General features: G+C 36.0%; 1 protein-coding gene across 2 annotated transcripts in view; it reads left to right on the forward strand.

The window, feature by feature from the left end:
• Tpst (tyrosylprotein sulfotransferase) overlaps positions 1-19126 on the forward strand; it is an 87306-nt gene that overhangs the window by 44130 nt on the left and 24050 nt on the right. For both annotated transcript variants that reach the window (XM_089086998.1, XM_089086997.1), the window contains exons 2-4: positions 3412-3554; positions 6326-6434; positions 8172-8366. In XM_089086998.1, the coding sequence (XP_088943124.1) occupies positions 3412-3554; positions 6326-6434; positions 8172-8366 (447 nt within the window). The remainder of the gene's footprint in view (positions 1-3411; positions 3555-6325; positions 6435-8171; positions 8367-19126) is intronic.

Raw genomic sequence — 19126 nt, forward strand, 5'->3', positions numbered from 1 at the left:
AAAACAGCTTAAAAACAACGTGTACAGTGGACTCATTATTGGGATTGAGAATTGTTAACATTATGAATAGTTGACAAATACAATTCACTGAGATCTAGGCTAGAACTGCAAAAGACTAGCAAATCGTATAAACGGGGTAAGTCCGGCCCCCCTTGTCGGAATTTACCTTGTACGGTGCAAGTCCGACATGCCAGAGTTACCCCGAACGGGGGTTTTTGTGGGGTAAGTCCGACACCCCTTGTATCTCCTGACTGGCTTGAGGATAAAATACTAATAAATTACAGTAAATACTTCAACTATCCTATTAACTCATCAGCTGTTTACAATCATTCCATCCTCTCTTTAGTTTTCCGCACTATCAGTTAAAAATTAGTACCCACCTCGTGGCCAGCAAAGATGCCCCTCCTCGAAATTTCAAAATTTCGTCACCACACGAGAGGTTAAAAATGGCGGCAATACTAAACACTGTTGTCAAGTACCAAGCCAAAGGAAGAAAATGAAGTACAGAACCACAGATTTCTGTCTTCACTGAATCAGATAAGACGGGGGTGACGGAGTTACCCCGGTGTCGGACTTACCCAAGATCACCCTAGTTGAATACTAAGTTAACCTAGCAGAAACCTTCCTCCCTATAGGAAATTTTCCCCATAGAAAATCCCATCCCCAGGAAATCCCCCCACGCACAAACAAAGTCTGTATACTTACAAGTGTTTCTTCCTTTCTTGCCATCGCCCCAATAACAAATACCATATGTAAACAATGGGCAAATGTCATTGTCATAAGTTACAGCCCTTCCTCTGGGGGCTATGAGGGGTCATGTCATCCCCAAAGACACAGTTATTGGACTTTTCAACTATGCTGAACAAAGTGGCTATCTCAAAATTTTGATCGGACGACTGGGGGAAAAGGGCATGGGAGGGAGGGCTAGTTGCCCTCCAATGTTTTTGTTCAGTTAAAATGGGCATCAGAATTTTACTTCCGTTCAAATGAGCCCTCTCCTGATTTTCTACGATCGCCCCTGGGAAGGACATACAATATAAAAAAAAACAAGTAAACACTCGCATGTGATCTTTCTTCTGACAAAAAATACAAAATTCCACATTTTCGCAGATGGGAGCTTGAAAACTCTACATTAGGGTTCTCTAGTATGCTAAATCTGATGGTGTGGTTTTCAGTAAGATTCCTTGACCTTGAGGGATGTTTCTCCCCTTTTTTGAAAATCAGACGAACTTTCTCTTGCTCGTAGCTTTTGATGGGTAAAATTAAAATTAATAAATATTTGGAATCAGCATGAAAAGTCAATTCTTTGATGTGTCTATTGTAATCACAATTTTGTTTTTTAAAGTTTCAGTTTATTTAGGGCCGAGTTGCTTCTTATTTGTAATTCATTATCATGAACTGTTTGATTGTGGGGTAATGATCTGTCTTTTTGAAGATTGATAGACTAGGATTAATAATAAGTTTTCTAGGATAGAAAGGTAAGTCTTTGAAGTAAGTTTAGAATACTAGAAACCTTGGTAATGACAAGGGTCAAGATATACTAGATGTTTCCCAGATGAATTATTAATGAAAGTCTTTGGTACCTGGTTGACTGGCTGTAAACCACACAATAAGCTGTAAAAATCGATTGGGTCCCTTTTTCTACAGCTATAATGATAAAAAGGGCTGTGATGCCCAGGTCACGCTTTGCATATGAAGGATGGCAGATTGGTTAATACTGTGCTTTTGTCCATCCATTTAGGGCCAGCCAAGAAGCAGGCTGACTCCAAATGGTGTGGGTAGAAGTCTAATAATATGTTTTAAGGCAATTGTAACTTAATTAGAGGGAGCAAAGAGTGAAGCTTGGAACAAATTGAGATCGAGTAGTATGTGTGGTTGCGTTTGCCTCAGGTTGCTTGGTTTTACAGTTAGTTGCTAGCATTAGTAGCATTTGATCTGTCCTTTCTAAAGAAATTCTGTTATCTTGTTTTATATTTAATGACCATTAGCTTGATGAAGCCCATATCGGCTGTGTTTTGAGGTTATTTCACTTATAATATGAGGTGTTGTTTGATATAATCATCAATGCAAATGATTCTAATGATTTTCATCCTTATTTTACCCATATTTTTAAATTGTCTCTTCTTTGCAATCCTGTATTTCATGGTCTATGTTATCCTAAAGTCACGACTAACAATCCACTATGTTTTTTTTTAAATCAAGTTACCTTGCTATCCCAGTGTCCCTGACAAAGAATTGAATTTCCATTTTCATATGCATAATTATCCCTGTGTGGCCTCCTGGGATTCTATGTGTGGATTCTAGGCTTATTCTCCCAGAAATCCCCCGCGAACAGTCCCTCCCCCAAAGCCAAATATCACTGGAAAATTTCCCCGTATATAAAATTGAATAGTCAAAGGGAAAGTATGACCGATCAAAACAATGAACAATAGAGGGGGTTTTAAATGTTCAACCTACATATATTCCAAAATGTAGGTAGAAAATATGGTGTATAGCATACAAAAAGTTTTTTTTAACGTGTTTTTTATTTCTTTTAATTCCTTTTTTGAGTTTTTAGGTGTTGATTTATCATAGCAGGGTAAGATAAAGGTTAAAGGAAATAATTTGGAAATGTGAAATTAGTGGCAACTGTAGAAAGGTTGCCCTATTTTGAAAGTGCACTGTGACACTGGACTGTAAAGCACAAGTCATTATTTCCCATGGACTTGGTCTGGCAGAAACATCTATTGTAGGCTACAGAGTACCAATTTACCTTTTGATCAATTTGATCAATCACTTGCCCACTAGGTGTGTTTCTGAAAGTTTTACCGTCAGAAGGATTTTTAAGGGACGTTTTTTTGTTTAATTTAATCCAAATAACATGGAGTCAACCTCCAAGTCAGAGCCAAGAAAAGCTAGGATGGACAGAACTCCATATTTCAAATAAGCTAACAAATTATTTTCTTTAGTCTTTATCTTATCCTGCTATGGTAATTCAACCCCCCGCCCCCCGAAACGCGGAGAAAAAAAATTTAGAAATATAAAAATAAACACTATATGGTATTCTGCATCATATATTTTACTTTTTTTTTAATATAGGTGGAATATTCCATAACCACTTCTTTTCTTCAATATTTTTATTTATCTTACATTCCCTTTGACTGCTCAATTCTGTATATAGGAGGAATTTTTCGGGAGGCATTGTACGCTGGGGTTAATTATCCCTGTGTGCGAAAGACTTACTTCATGTCATAACATTGCTGCTTTTTGTGTGCTCTGATTTTAAGGCTCTAACTTTCAATTTGGCTCAGGCTGTAAAGATCTTCTTTTTTCTGTTTTAATGGACTTTAATGCTGAATCGAATTCTTATTATCAAAGTATTTTTTCAATGTTTGTTGCATCAGTTAATTCTAATCTCATTACTCTTTCTAGGGATACCTTGAGCATCCAGTCTTAGATAAGAATGGCACACTTTACAGTTATTCAAGAGCGGACTCGATTATATTTATTGGAGGAATGCCAAGATCAGGAACTACTTTAGCAAGAGCTATTTTAGATGCTCATAATGATGTGAGGTGAGAATTCTTCTACTTTCAGAATTATTCATATTGTTTAATTTTTGACAGCAAGAGCATATGTGCTACGAAAAAAGATCAATAAATGGCTATTTCTAATGTCCAGTCATTGTCAATAATTTCATTGATACATTGGGATTGTATATTTTTCTATATATATTTACTTCTTTACCATACAAAAAATCCTCTGCTTAATTATTAATTCAATTAATTTGATTTATTTTGGTTGTAATGCTTTGATTGCCACTTAGGCATTTTTCATATCACATGAGGATCAAACAGTTTGTGGTACTGAACTGTAAGTAAAGAACATTTTGAGCTAATAGTCGTCAAAACTAAAAATTGGAGTTTCGGCATAAAAGGATACATCAAAAGAATTAGATTATCAGACAACCCAATAGTAGGGGTTTCAAGCACCTACCTACTTAACTGTGAATTTATTTCTTTTTTCGGTAGAAAAATCACAGATGCGTTTTTATTTCTTTTTTTTTTGTCAGGATTGATTGTATCGAACCAATGTTCCTAGAAAATCAGGAGAAGGCCTTTTTAGAACGGAATAACCGTTCTGCTGCACTTTTTGAGTAGCCAAAAAGATTGTACCACGGTAAAGTAGTGTTTTCTGCCGCGTTCTGGCACCAATCTGCAATTTTGCCTGCAGTGGGCTAAATTGAAAATCAATTGAAAACTTTGAAATAGCCAATCAGTTTAAAAGTATCATAATATTATTTATTGAGCTTCCCAGTTTCAGAGGAAGTAATGACCCAAGGTGGCACATTTGGTGTGATCAAAGGCAGTTAGGATTTGGATGTTGCTTGCTTTGCCAGCCCACGTCTCTCAACCGTGTAAGAGGATGGATGGAAATAGCAACATGTATATCCTTGTTTTGTCTTATGTTGAACTTCCATTTGTATTTAGACTCATGTGCTAAGCCGAGCAAGCATTCTAGTGGAATACGTTATCCTCACAAGGTTTCCAGACCAGCATCCAACATTAGGGTCAACAAGCAAACAGAGTTACTTGGATTCATTCACCAATTCTATGGAAGAGCCGTCAAGCATGATGTTTTTTTTGGAAAGTATGCCTCACCATGACTTTGGTGTTGGATGAACTAATTTTTAGGCTCATCTATACTGATACGTTTGCTAGCTCTTTCAGCAAGGACTGGCCCTCTGAGCATGCTTTTGAAAGCAGGCTTATATTGTTGCCATAAATCCTTGTCAGCTGTGGGAGAATCTGGACTGACATCAGCACCACGGAAACTTATCCTTGCCCTTTCCAGGATCCAGTCAATAGCAGAGTTAAAAAGGAATAGGGATTAGACATACCCCTCCCTGTCTCCACAACCTAGAAAAAGATAGTAACAAGAGCTCTCGGTTAAATTAGATTTGAGCTCCAATATGAAGGAAGGAATCCTGAATGAAGTCAATGAACTTCTCTGGTACTTTATCTTCAGCCATAGCGTTCTATATTCCCTCGCGCAGAGTGGGACAGAAAGCCTGATTTAGTCAATAAACGGTTTGTTAGTTCATTTTTGGCGTTTTCATCTGTGATTTGCGATTTAATGAAGAATCAAAATTTCGTCGATAGTTCTCATTCCTAGTCGGAATTCTTCCTGATTTGATCTTGTTCTTAGATTTTAGCTATCTATAAATTAGCTTAGCAGAATAACGGGAAAGAATTTTACAGTAATGCACGGAAGCAAAACTCCTCTGTAATTGCTGCATTTGGCTTCACCCCTTTCTCGACGACTTGGGCAACTATTGAGTCTCTCCATTCTAGAGGAACTGCGTGGACCTTCAAACGACACTTGTCATTTTTGGACAACTTGTTTCTGTAAAGATTTCCAGTAATAGTTTTTCTTATGGAAAGCAAGTAACTCGTAAGTATAGGCAAAGAAAATAAATTTGGCTTTTCTTTGTTTTCCATAGGCCTTTTTTAGAAAATTACCTATGCTGCCTTCATAGTTTCAACATTTGGCTGAAAGGAATAGGTGAAATATGACAAAAAAATTGAAAAATGACAAATCAGTATCGGTTGGAGTCGAGTACCCGAGACCTGCAATATCAAGCCGAGGCTTTTATCGATGGACTAAGGCAGCTACATAAAAATTTTTGACAGCATTTTATTGTAGGTTTTACCATCCAAATAAAAAAATAATCAGTGGTTGAAATAACATTTAAAAGTGAATCAATATATAGAAATATAAAATCAGGTCTGAGTGCTGTACACTGTATACATTAGTTGTAATTGTATTTTTTCTATGTATTTACATACTGTTAAAAATATCCTTCATTGTAAATGTTCTTTCCTTTTTTTTCTATTTTTTTTTTTTTTTTTTGTTTATTTGGCTGCTATGTAATTATTTCGTAGCAGTAAATCTGACTGACCTGTAATTATTTCGTACAAATTGCAAATCTGACTTGCACATGGAGAGCTTTGTGCCTTGTCACACCAGACCACAGGGGACTAGAGTTTCAGGCATCAGACATCCCCCCTCCCCATGTATACCTTTGCTTTATACTGTAAATAAATGCAGAGCAACTGTCATAACCGTGATAAAAGTACAGAACCAACATTGCATTGATGATTACTTATAATTGGAAGAATGGGAGCAAGGAATGGGAAGGGGTTATAAGAATATAAAAATAAAAAATAAATTATTTACATCAAATGAATTTGTTCTTCGGGTAATTTTGGAAGAATTTGGGATTGTATTAGTTTTTTGTTTTTGTTTAACTCACCTTAAAGCTTTGAGAAATTCATCTTTTTAGATGCGGTGAAGAGACAAGGGTAGTCCCAAGAATTCTTCAGATGAGATCACATTGGGCTAAGTCTGAAAAGGAGAGCATGAGACTAAAAGAAGCAGGTGTACATAAAGAGGTAGGTCATCTTTTCCTTCTCACTTTTTCTTTTTCCTCCTTTTTTTTGCCTCTTGCTCTTCCCTATCTCTTTTGATTTTTTCGTTCCCTCTATTTCTCTTTCCTTTTTTCTTCTCAAGTTCTTTTTTCTCTTTCTCTCACTCACAAACCTATGATTAATAAATAGAAAGAAAATGTTATTGAATTTCTGGGCACTTCTTATTCAAATTATCAAATAAAGTATCTTTTTTTTACTGTTACCCCCCCCCCCCCATTTGTGTATTATTCCCCCCCCCCGAAAAAAATCCCACGAACGTGCTTGGTTCAATCCGTTAGTTTCAAGCATAGTGGTTAGGTGCGAAAATAGATGACATTTTTTTTCATTATGGCCAAAGATACTCTGAAGAATAAATTTACAACTTCTATTACAAAAGCTGCTAAAGAACAACCCACCATATAAAAGATAGTGATTAACAAAAGTACTATTCAATCTAAAAGACTACAGTGCAAAGAATACAGTCGAAGAATTTTAAAGACACAGCTAAAAAATTTTGGAACTTATCAGATCCAGATACTATTTGATGCTGTAACAACGCATAGATTTCTTAAGCTTTTGGCAAATAAAAATGAACAATGCTCCTAAGCTTTTAAGAAAAAAAATTTCATCCGCGGTCAACATTATTTTCAAGTTACCACTTTCACCAATATAATATGAAACCGTGAAAACACATGATTTCGAACAGTAAACAGTTGGAAGCGAAAAAAAACTATCTTAAAACGTAATAATTAAAACTAAAGTATATTCTAACTTTTAATTTTCTTTCACTCCCCAATTATTCAAATACACATAAAAAGATACATAAGTTTTGGTATGTTACCACTTTGGTCTAAAAAAGGAAGCACTATTTTACGATAATTCTTCTTCTTCTTTAGCCTCCTGTCGTTTACTGGGTAGCGTAGAGCTTCACAACTCTACTCTCGCAGGCGGACTAATTTACTGCTTTGAAGGGGGGTCTTTCCAACAGTAATTTCAGCCATTTATAGGACCTAACCCTACCCTTCCACATTGTCGGAGATCCGCCCCTTGGGTGACACCAACATGGGATGCGGCGTCGGAGCCGCACGTAACTCAAGCAGGAGCTGCCGTTAGCATCCAAATAAGGTGCCCGACCCCTGTGAGGGTTCACTGGACAATTATTCACTAAGTGAGTGAGGGCAAGGAAACTTTTGTTACTCACAATATCGTCCCATCAAAGCCTATTGAATTGTCGGAGTTGATGATATTATGGTATGGGGACTCAATTCTTCGCATTGCAGTCTTTTAGATTGAATAGTACGTCTGTTAATCACTATCTTTTATATGTTGGGCTGTTCATTAGAAGCTTTTGTAATAGAAATTGTAAATCCATTCTTTATAGTATGTCATCTATTTTGACGAAGAAAACAATGTTTGGTATTATTTTTCTTTCGCACCTAACCATCATGCTTGAAACTAATGGATTGAACCAAGTATGTTCGTGGGATTTTTTTTTTGGCCGGGGGGGGGGGCAAATAATAAACAAATTGGGGGGGGGGTAACGGTAAAAAAAGAAACTTTTTTTGACAATTTGAATAAGAAGTGCCCAGAAATTCAAAAAAAAATTTGGGTTTTACGGGGTGTTCTGATACCCCCTCCTCCTCCTGCATGCGTCCCTGGACTGAAAACTTCATATAATTGTCTTTTAGTTGAATTTATTTTCTCATTATATCTGTCTTTCAGGTTTTAGACTCCTCTATAGCCGCTTTTATAATAGAAGTAATAGCCAAACATGGAGAGCCTGCCAAAAGATTGTGTAACAAAGATCCCTTCACAATGAAATCTGCCCTCTATCTTTCGGAGCTTTTCCCAAACGGAAGGTTTATTTTTATGGTCAGAGATGGCAGAGCAACGGTTCATTCAATTATCTCAAGGAAGGTATATACCTATTTTCATATCTATATACCAATTATGCTATACGATCTAAAGCCAAACTAAGCAACCATGACAAGAAAAATTTTAGCAAATAAACAGAAGTAAAGCCAATGAAAAATTTAAAGAAAAAAGCCAACGCCCGAGCCAACACAAAAAGCCCGAGCCAACGCAACGCAGGAGCCAGCTTAACTGAAAAAGAACTACAACTCAAATCACTACTTGGGTTTTTAGCATTGAAAACTAAAAACTCACATTTTTCAGCATTAAGCATGGGACCAATTTTTTCAAAAAGCTTAGAAACAAACCGGGTAGACTTAACTAGGACTTAGTAGACTTAGCTAGGTAGACTGGGTAGACATCCGCATAAGCAATATAAGATAAATTAGTTAGACCCGTAAAACACGACGAAAAAATACGAGAAAGCACATGGTATAAACAAGCATTAAAAAATTTTGGTGACAGAACCCCCCCCCCCCCCCTGCCTAAGTCCAGACCAAATAGGAATATTACCAAAAAATATCTCTCCTGACCGAAGTCGAACATATGAATTTGCTTACCAAAAACGAAGGACATGTTAAGATGAATTCACTCCGAGCTGGGTAAGAGAATACCATATTTGGCTGTGATAAACCGAGTCAAAAGCTTTTGAAATATCTAACGCACATAAATGCACTTCAGATCCATCTTTTTGTGCTTGAATTAATAAAGAAGTAAGAATTCGATGTGCATGTTGGCATCATATATTTGGTTTATGCCCAAATTGATTGGACACATAATTAACTTTTGGAAAAATCTCTGGAAGCAAGACGTATTCAAAAACTTTACTCAGCGAACAAGCTACCGTAATAGGTCTATATGATGTGCAATTAGTCGGATCTTTCCCACGTTTAAGAATCGAAGTGACACTCCCGCAAAAAAAAAAAAAACAAAAAAAAAACGGCAACAAAGACGTACATAAAGAAATTTGAAATAATCACTGCAAATGATAAATCAATTCTTTTGAATCAATATGAAGGTGAAAAACACTATTGCCATCAATATCACACGATTTAGATTTTAAGTTCTTAACACAACGAATCATACAGTCAGCAGAAATGGGAGGCACATGGCCTCGGTAAATTCTCACGGGTAATACATAAGAACAGAGGCTAGCAAACTGAGAGTGAACCGCATAATTCATAATATTAAAATTCTTATTATAATGATTAGTCCAAGAGGCATTAGGGATCCGATCAGCATTAGGAAGTGAATCAAATTTCGCAATATTAATCACTTGTTTCCACTGACTAGGGGTCTTCGGAAATTCCACACCATTGTACCTTACTTTACGAAGATAACGTTTAAATTCCAACTTCGTTTTCTGTTTAATGTCAAAGAGGTGACCCCTTAAAGGGCGGCCACACGCTACCCAAATTCTAAGCCACAATTTTGCACGATTTTTCATCAATTTTTAAATCGGGGTAGATTTCCATATTGAACCTCTAGTCTCAAGCTTAAAACGGTAAAGCGGGACAGCCACTTCTTCAGCTTTTTTCAGTCAGGATACAATCTGGCTGTAATATATATTGAGCTGAACTCAAGCTTCTGGGGATATAACACTGGTACAGAGTAAATTAAATGGAACATCAATCATAGACAAAAGAAGAGCAAGAGTTGATAGATATAGAGGTCAATGCGCTTTATTCCAGTCTCTTTTGGTTATCCGCTTTTGGTAATTAGTACATAAGGTCTGTTCAGCCCGAGTCGTATTGATGGTGATAGTGGCTGAAAGGGGCAGATGGTCATAATCACATTCATCCTGGTCAATGTGAATATCGCTAATAGAAACACCAGAAGAAACAACACAGTGATCAATATCAGACAAAAACCGCTATTGTGTATGTATGAATGGGATGCATCCTTATCCAAAATCCGTATGCCATTAGATAGCGAATCCAAAAATAAATCAGTCCGTGTTGAGGTAGAGTTTGTATTACAGTTCATATCGCCTAACAGGATCCAATCCCATCCATTACTCTCAACACTAACAAGAAAGGGTCTTTAGCGATGCACATGCTTTAGTATACTTTGTTAGAGAGGAAAAGAATCTTTGGTCGCAAGGGAGGTTTACATTAATAAGAACTAGGGTAGCAAAACGGATGGCAATAAAATAATCACAATTACGATAACACACAGGGGATAGCGGGACTAGTTTCTGTTTTAATAAACAGGCCAGTCCGCCTGATGGTCTCCCGGAAGTTTTTCGGGCACTTCTAGCGAAAACCAAGTGTTCTTTTCTTCGGCGAAGGGAATTCAAACTCACCAAGGGCAAGAGGTGTTCTTGTAGAAACGAAATGTCGAAATTAGATAGTTTCTGGTTCAAAGAATCATCCTTATCCTTCGTTCCGTTAATGTTGAATGAGCATATAAAAAAATTCGATTTTAATAGTCCTTTGCTTAGCTGACTAGAACGTTTAGCTACAGCATTACGAAGGATATATATATATATATATATATATATATATATATATATATATATATATATATATATATATATATATATATATATATATATATATATATATATATTTAAAAAATTCCTTATTTCAAAATCAAACTTTTTAAAAAATCAAATTTTCATCAAAGTATCAAAACTGGTATCAAAGTAGCAATATCAAAGTGAAAAAAGTTTGCTGCACCCTTTAAAATTTATACGACGACCCCTTCTATATGAAGTGTTTCCGGGGAAAAAATGAATGGAGTGTGGGGGAAGGCTAGCTGCCCTCTGATTACTTTTTACTCTTAAAAAATGAATTACAACTTTCAATTTCCAGTCAAATGAACCCTCTATGAAGCTTACATGAGCATCCCTTCCATAACAACCATATATAGCCCCAGAGCATAACTTACAACGCCTACCCTCGGGCCCTCGGGGTTGCGTCGACACTGGAGTTTTTTTTATCTGACCTTTGAACTATTTTTAACAATATGGCTATATCAAGATTTCTATCTGATGCATTTAGGGCGTGGAGGCGGGAGGGGCTAGTTGCCCTCCGATCTCTTTTGACTCTTAAAAAGTGAACGAGAACTTTCAATTTCCAATCAAATGAACCCTATCCCAAGTTTACACGAGCATCCCTTGCATAAAAACGATATATGCCCCCAGGGCATTACTTACGACGCCTGCCTCCGGGCCCTGGGGGGTTGCGTCGAGACAGGAGTTTTTCTTATCTGACCTTTGAATTATTCTTCATGAAGTAACTATTTTAAAAATTTTATCGGATAGGCTGGGGAAAAAAGGGTGTAAGTGGGGGGGGGGGGCTAGTTGCCCTTGAATATCTTTTGACTTAAAAAATGAACTAGAAATTTGAATTTCCATTCAAATGAGCCCTCTCTGAAGTTTATACGAGCGCCCCTTTCATAAGAACCATACACACCCCCAGGGCAACACTTACAACACCTACTCCCGGGCCCTGGGGGGTTTTTCGATACCGGACTTTTTAGTATAAGATCTTTGAACTATTTTTAAAAAAATAACCATCTCAAAATTTTTATCGGATACATTTGGGAAAAAAGGACGTGGGGGGCTGTTTACCCTCCGATATCTTTTGAAGCTTAAAAGTGAACTAGAACTTTCAATCTCCAATCAAATGAGCCCTCTATGAAGTTTATACGAGCATTCCTTCCATAAGAACCATATATGCCCCCAGGGCATAACTTATAACCCTTGCCCTGAAGACCTTGGGAGGGGGGGGTGTGTGTGTGTCATGCTCAAAGATATAATTTCCAGAACTTTCTACTACCTTGAACAAAATGGCAATCTCAAAATTTTGATCGGATGTGTTTGGGGAAATGGTGGGCATGGAAGGGGTGTTAGTTGCCTTCCAATCACTTTCGATTTTTAAAATGGGCACTAGCCATTTCAATTTCCAATCGAACGAACCCTTTTTGAAGTTTCTACGACAACACTTTCTATAAAAATCTTGTATGCCCCCAGGGCATAACGTACAACCCGTGCCCTGAGGGCGGTGGGGGGGGGGGGTTCCTAATTTACAGAACTTTCAACTAATTGAACAAAATGGCAATCTCAAAATTTTGATCGGATGTGTTTGGGGAAATGGTGGGCATGGAAGGGGTGTTAGTTGCCTTCCAATCACTTTCGATTTTTAAAATGGGCACTAGCCATTTCAATTTCCAATCGAACGAACCCTTTTTGAAGTTTCTACGACAACGCTTTCTATAAAAAATCTTATATGCCCCCAAGTCATAACTTACAACCCTTGCCCTGAGGGCTGTGGGAGGGGGGGTTCCTAATTTTCAGAATTTTCAACCACGTTGAACAAAATGGCTATCTCAAAATTTTGATTGGATGTGTTTGGGGAAAAGGTGGGCGTAAGAGGGGGGTTAGTTCTCCTCAAATCACTTTCGACTATTAGAAAGGGCACTAGCCCTTTGAATTTCCAAACGAATAAGTCCTTTTTGAAGTTTCTATGAAAAAGCTTTCTATAAGAGCCTTATATGCCCCAAGGCCTAACTTACAACTCGTACCCTGAGGGCTGTGGGGGGAGTGTCATGCTCGAAAAAATAATTTTTATCTGGGAATCAATTACGTATAATAAAATCGCTCTCTCAAAATCTTGATCGGATGTGCTTGGGAAAATGGTGGGCGTGGAAGGGGAGTTCGTTGCCTTCCAATCACTTCTGACCCTTAAAAAGGGCACTAGAACTCTTAATTTCCAATCGAATGAGCCCCCTTTGAAGTTTATACGACGACCCCTTCCATATGAAGTGCCTCTGGGGGAAAAAAAAACTAATAAAAAATTGGAGGCGCATGGCCTTTACTATAGGCAATGCTAAAGCGTTGCCTCTGATATAATTTTTTGATTGTGGAGTGACTATTATTTATCAATCTATCCATCTACCGTGCATCGAGCAAGAATAATGGCAAAAGTGGTAATCAATCAACCTGCTTAGACAATCAGACCTAACTCCAGAGTATGCCTGTTGTTCAACTTCTTCAAAAACCTGGAACAGAGAAAAACCTTCACTGATGGCAAGGAAGTGGGGGCTCCATAGATTTGAAAAATATCTTTTTTGGTATTTTCATTAGAAAAAAAAAAAAAAAAAAAAAAAAAAAAAAAAAAAAAAAAACTCGAAGGGAAAGCACATGAATATGGCTAAAACACATGTTGCTTGTAATCTATTACATATTAATCGGTCTATAGTTTTACTCCATTACTGAAGTGCCAGGCAATATTGATCTTGAAATTTTCGGGTTGAGACTGTCACATCAGAATTTTCTAATATAGCCATAGCTAAAGGTGAGCTAAAGCACAGCTCTCATTACATGTAATAACTGGGCTTGCCTAAGACTTAATAGCTATAGACTATTATGACTATTACTAGATTATTACTGACACGTATTTAATTGATCATAGTAAGTAAAATATTGGAAATATTGATATAATATTTATTATTTACACAAAGCATTAGTAAAATATAACTAAGTAAAATATTGTGCTTAAAACAGAAATTAACATCACAAAGGCATATGCTGCGATAGATACATATCTAAAATATCACTCTGATTATGAAAAGTGACCTAAAGAATCGCGTCTAGTGCGCAAAATTGAGCAATACAATACTAAACAGAAATGGGAGGAGGTGCTAATCCAGACGTAGAAATTGCAAGAAATAAAAAGAAATAACGATAAAATAGTCAGGGAATGTTTTTGAAAAAGAAGAATCCAAAAAGGGAAAGAACTGTTTCAATCACAAATGCTACAACAATATGTGCTTGAACGAGATCGCATCCCTACATATTATCCAACAAAACAACCCAAAACATAAACAATAAGTATAATTTAATTAGTGTAAATTTCGAAAAAAGGAATGCATATTATCTCTACTAAAACATATTCAGTTGATAAAAATAAAACCTGCGATAAATGAGGGCACACCCGGGGGCTATCATCAAACCATAAGGATTCCGATGCTTAGAATCTCTACAAACTTCAAATTGAGCAAATACTAGAGCAAGGCAAAACAATTGAGTAAAATCAATGCTGGTTCCTGGCTTCACCTAACTTTCTCCTTCACCAAGTAAAATTCAAGCAATGAAACAAAATTTAAAATTAAAACTTAATGCAGTATACTAATTTGGCAAGTGAGTAGGATATTACCATAAGTTATTGTATATAATACTTCTGTTTATGTCTTATATAACGGTAGTATATATATATATATATATATATATATATATATATATATATATATATATATATATATATATATATATATATATATATATATATATATATATATTTAATAGATTACAAGATTAATACCGATTATATGTAATAGATATCGATTAATATGTAATAGATTACAAGCAACATGTGTTTTAGCCATATTCATGTGCTTTCCCTTCGAGTTTTTTTTTTTTTTTTTTTTTTTTTTTTTTTTTTTTTTCTAATGAAAATACCAAAAACGATATTTTTCAAATCTATGGAGCCCCCACTTTCTTGCCATCAGTGAAGGTTTTTCTCTGTTCCAGGTTTTTGAAGAAGTTGAACAACAGGCATACTCTGGAGTTAGGTCTGATTGTCTAAGCAGGTTGATTGATTACCACTTTTGCCATTATTCTTGCTCGATGCACGGTAGATGGATAGATTGATAAATAATAGTCACTCCACAATCAAAAAATTATATCAGAGGCAACGCTGTAGCGTTGCCTATAGCAAAGGCTTCAATGTTTTATTAATATTATTTTTTTCCCAGAGGCACTTCATATGGAAGGGGTCGTCGTAAAAAATTTCAAAGGCGGCTCATTCGATTGAAAATCGCGAGTTTTAGTACCCTTTTAAGGGTCAAAAGTGATTGGAAGGCAACTAACACCCTTTCTACATCAACGACTTCCCCAAAAATATCCAATGCAAATTTTTAGATAACCATTTTGTTCAACAAAGCTGATTCCGAGATAAAAATTATGTGTCCGAGGAGGACAGTCCCCCCACAGCTCTTAGGGCACGGGTTGCAACGTAGGCCCTGGGGGCATATAAGCTTTTTATAGAAAGCTATGTCATAGAAACTTCAAAAAGGACTCATTCGATTGGAAATTCAAAGGTCATTGTAATAGTAAAAAGTGATTGGAGGGCAACTAACCCCCCTCTTACGACCACCATTTCCCCAAACAGATCCAATCAAAATTTTGAGATAGCCGTTTTTTTAAACGTGGTTGAAAATTCTGAACATTAGGAACCCCCCCCCCCCACAGCCCTCAGGGCAAGGGTTGTAAGTTATGACTTGGGGGCATATAAGATTTTTATAGAAAGCGTTGTCTAGAAACTTCAGCGTCAAAAGATATCGGAGGGTGAACAGCCCCCCACGTCCTTTTTTCCCAAACGCACCTGAAACTAGATTTGGGATACCCGTATTGTCAACGATAGCTCTGGGATTATATACCAAAAACTTTAGTATCAGAGCGACCCCCAAGCACCCGGGGGCAAGTTTTTAAATTTATAATCGAGTGGCATACATGGTTCATTTGATTGGAATTTGAAAGTTCTAGTTCAATTTTTGAGAGTCAAAAGAGATTGGAGGGTGACTAGCCTCCAAATTTTGAAATAGTCAGGTTTTAAAAAATTGTTCAAAAATTAGATTAAAACTCCGGTGTCAGCACAACCCCCCAGGCCCCAGGGGGTAGGCGTTGTAAGTGTTGTCCTGGGGGTGTGTATGGTTCTTATGAAAGGGGCGCTCGTATAAACTTCAGAGAGGGCTCATTTGAATGGAAATTCAAAATTCTAGTTCATTTTTTAAGAGTCAAAAGATATTCAAGGGCAACTAGCCCCCCCCCCCCCACATACACCCTTTTTTCCCCAGCCTATCCGATAAAATTTTTAAAATAGTTACTTCATGAAGAATAATTCAAAGGTCAGATAAGAAAAACTCCTGTGTCGACGCAACTCCCCAGGGCCCGGAGGCAGGCGTCGTAAGTAATGCCCTGGTGGCATATATCGTTTTATGCAAGGGATGCTCGTGTAAACTTGGGATAGGGTTCATTTGATTGGAAATTGAAAGTTCTCGTTCACTTTTTAAGAGTCAAAAGAGATCGGAGGGCAACTAGCCCTTCCCCCTCCACGCCCTAAATGCATCAGATAGACATTTTGTTAAAAATAGTTCGAAGTTCAGATAACAAAACTCTGGTGTCGATATCGCCCCCCAGGGCTCGAGGGTAGGCGATGTAAGTTATGCCCTGGGGGCATATATGGTTGTTATGGAAGGGATGCTCGTGTAAGCTTCATAGAGGGTTCATTTGACTGGAAATTGAAAGTTGTAATTCATTTTTTAAGAGTAAAAAGTAATCAGAGGGCTGCTAGCCTTCCCCCACTCTCCATTAATTTTTTCCCCGGAGTCACTTCATATAGAAGGGGTCGTCGTATAAATTTCAAAGGGTGCAAACTTTTTTCACTTTGATAGTGCTACTTTGATACCAGTTTTGATACTTTGATGAAAATTTGATTTTTAAAAAGTTTGATTTTGAAATAAGGAATTTTTTAAAACTTGAAACTTTTTGCAATCAAAAACGAACAAAAATTAATTTTAAAAATAACTTTCCGAAAAATAAGTTTTTAAGGAAAACTAAAGCCCATTTTAATCTTAAATATTTTGTTATTGAAGTATAGATGAAACTTAAAACGAACAGAAAATAAATAAACAATCAATGCAAACAAACAGACAATAGATATAAATGTAAATGAATAAATAAATCTTAAAACGAGTGAAACTTAAATTGAATATGCAAATCAAGCTTGAAACGAACAAAAATCACTACAAACAAGAGTTTGGCTATCGCCTCCTTCTCTCACTGTAAAAGTCTAAAACCTACTGCGTCATTGGCGCTTTACTGAAAACTATATGCGTCTTGAACAGTCTTGGAAAGTGTAAACAATATCAAATTGAACATTTGATATATAATGATATTAGTTGTTGAAAGATCCATCAGTTCAAGAATTTATTTCACTCAGATTTTATTTTTATTTTCAATGCTGTAAGAACTGGAAAAGAAAATATTTGCAATATAATTTGTTTTCAGTGAAACCCCAAACACATAGTAGGCTTTTGGTTTTTATTTACCGTTAAGGAAGGGGGTAGCATCCAAACTCTTGTTTGTAGTGAAACTATATTCCTCATGAACAACTTTAGAAAGAATTAATAAATTGAACCAAATATTTGATGTATAAAGATATTGAATGCTGAAAGCTCGATAATCCAAAATTTCACTATAATCTTAATATTTATTTTCAGTATGACGAACAAAAGAAAATATTTGTGATAAAATTGGTTTTCGTGAGAAAAGGAGGCGATACCCAAACTCTTGTTTTTAGTGATATTTATTCGTTTCAAGCTTGATTTGCATATTAAATTTGAGCTTCACTTGTTTTAAGATTTATTTATTCATTTACACTACTATCTTTTGTACTTTTGTTTACATTGATTGTTTATTTATGTTCTGTTCGTTTTAAGTTTCATTTATACTCAAATAGAAAAATTTTTTTTTTTGTTTTAAGCTTGTTTTTCATATTCAATCTAAGCATTGCTCGCTTTAAGATCTATTTATTCATTTATGTTATTACTTGTTGTCTGTTTTTGCTGATTGTTTATTTAATTTCTTTTCGTTTTGGGTTTCATTTATTCTTTAATAGTAATTTCTTGTCGTTTCGAGTTTGAATTTTAACAGGTATTTGTATCTGCTGAGCTTAAGTTTAAAGAGGCCTTTAGTTTTCTTTGAAAAACTTATTTTTCGGAAAGTTTTCAATTAATTTATGAATAAACAGTCCAAGTTCAGTATACCATGAACAGGAACTTTAAGTATACTATAACCATATTATGCTTGTGAATAGAATAACTTTTAAAATGGTGCTACTTGAGGAGGGAAAATTGTCGCTCGAAACCTTAAAGCACCAAGAGGATTAAAATAAAAATATAATTTTGCATTTTCTGGACCGTCTTATGTATATTTATAACTGAAAACAGTATAAATGGCTGTGCAAGCTTCTACTTACCAATTCAAACAGCCAGATTTTATTTTCAGTGTCCTTGGTAAATTTCCTGATAATTACTTGGTAAAGCGCGACATATTTTACTGTTTCTAGCACAACAAAGAAAAATAAGCGGCAACACCACAACTTTAAATAAGGGTTCACATCCCTAGTGTTTGCTTCCCTAGCAAAATCAGAATTAAACAAATGTTTTCTAAGAATTATTTTACGGGTTTTGTTTTAGGGAGAGTTGTTACATATTTTCTAACTAGGTGAAAAAATTTTTTTTTTCAGCACAGTTTCTAATTGCGATGGGAATTAAATTCTAAACTTGTGGTCTAGTATGACACAAACTAAACCCTGATCATACTGTTGGTCTTCATTCAGGAAAAAAAAAAAAATCAGAATTGCGTGATATCAGGTAATCATGAAGACTGTTTAGATGATTGTGTTCTCCAATCCTGTTTCTATATTATCTGATAATAATCAGGCTGGCTACTTTATATTCGTTATACATGTAAAGGCTGTTAATACAGTTTGTGATAGCTTGTTTAAAACTTGCATATATTTTATTACATTTTCAGTTTATTGTTTTATTTGTTTTTCGTTTCTTCTTGTAAGGAAGATTAGAAATATTCTTGTTTCTTCTAATTTTTTGAGGGTTCCTTTCCTCGTGTCCGGGTCGTACAGCGTTCAAAAAGCTTCTAAAGTTTCCTATAAAATACATACCACATGGTTTAAAAA

The sequence above is a fragment of the Artemia sp. Qi Xiang Cuo genome, chromosome 3, assembly GCF_049724085.1.
Source record: "Artemia sp. Qi Xiang Cuo chromosome 3, ASM4972408v1, whole genome shotgun sequence".
Classification (NCBI taxonomy): domain Eukaryota; kingdom Metazoa; phylum Arthropoda; class Branchiopoda; order Anostraca; family Artemiidae; genus Artemia; species Artemia sp. Qi Xiang Cuo.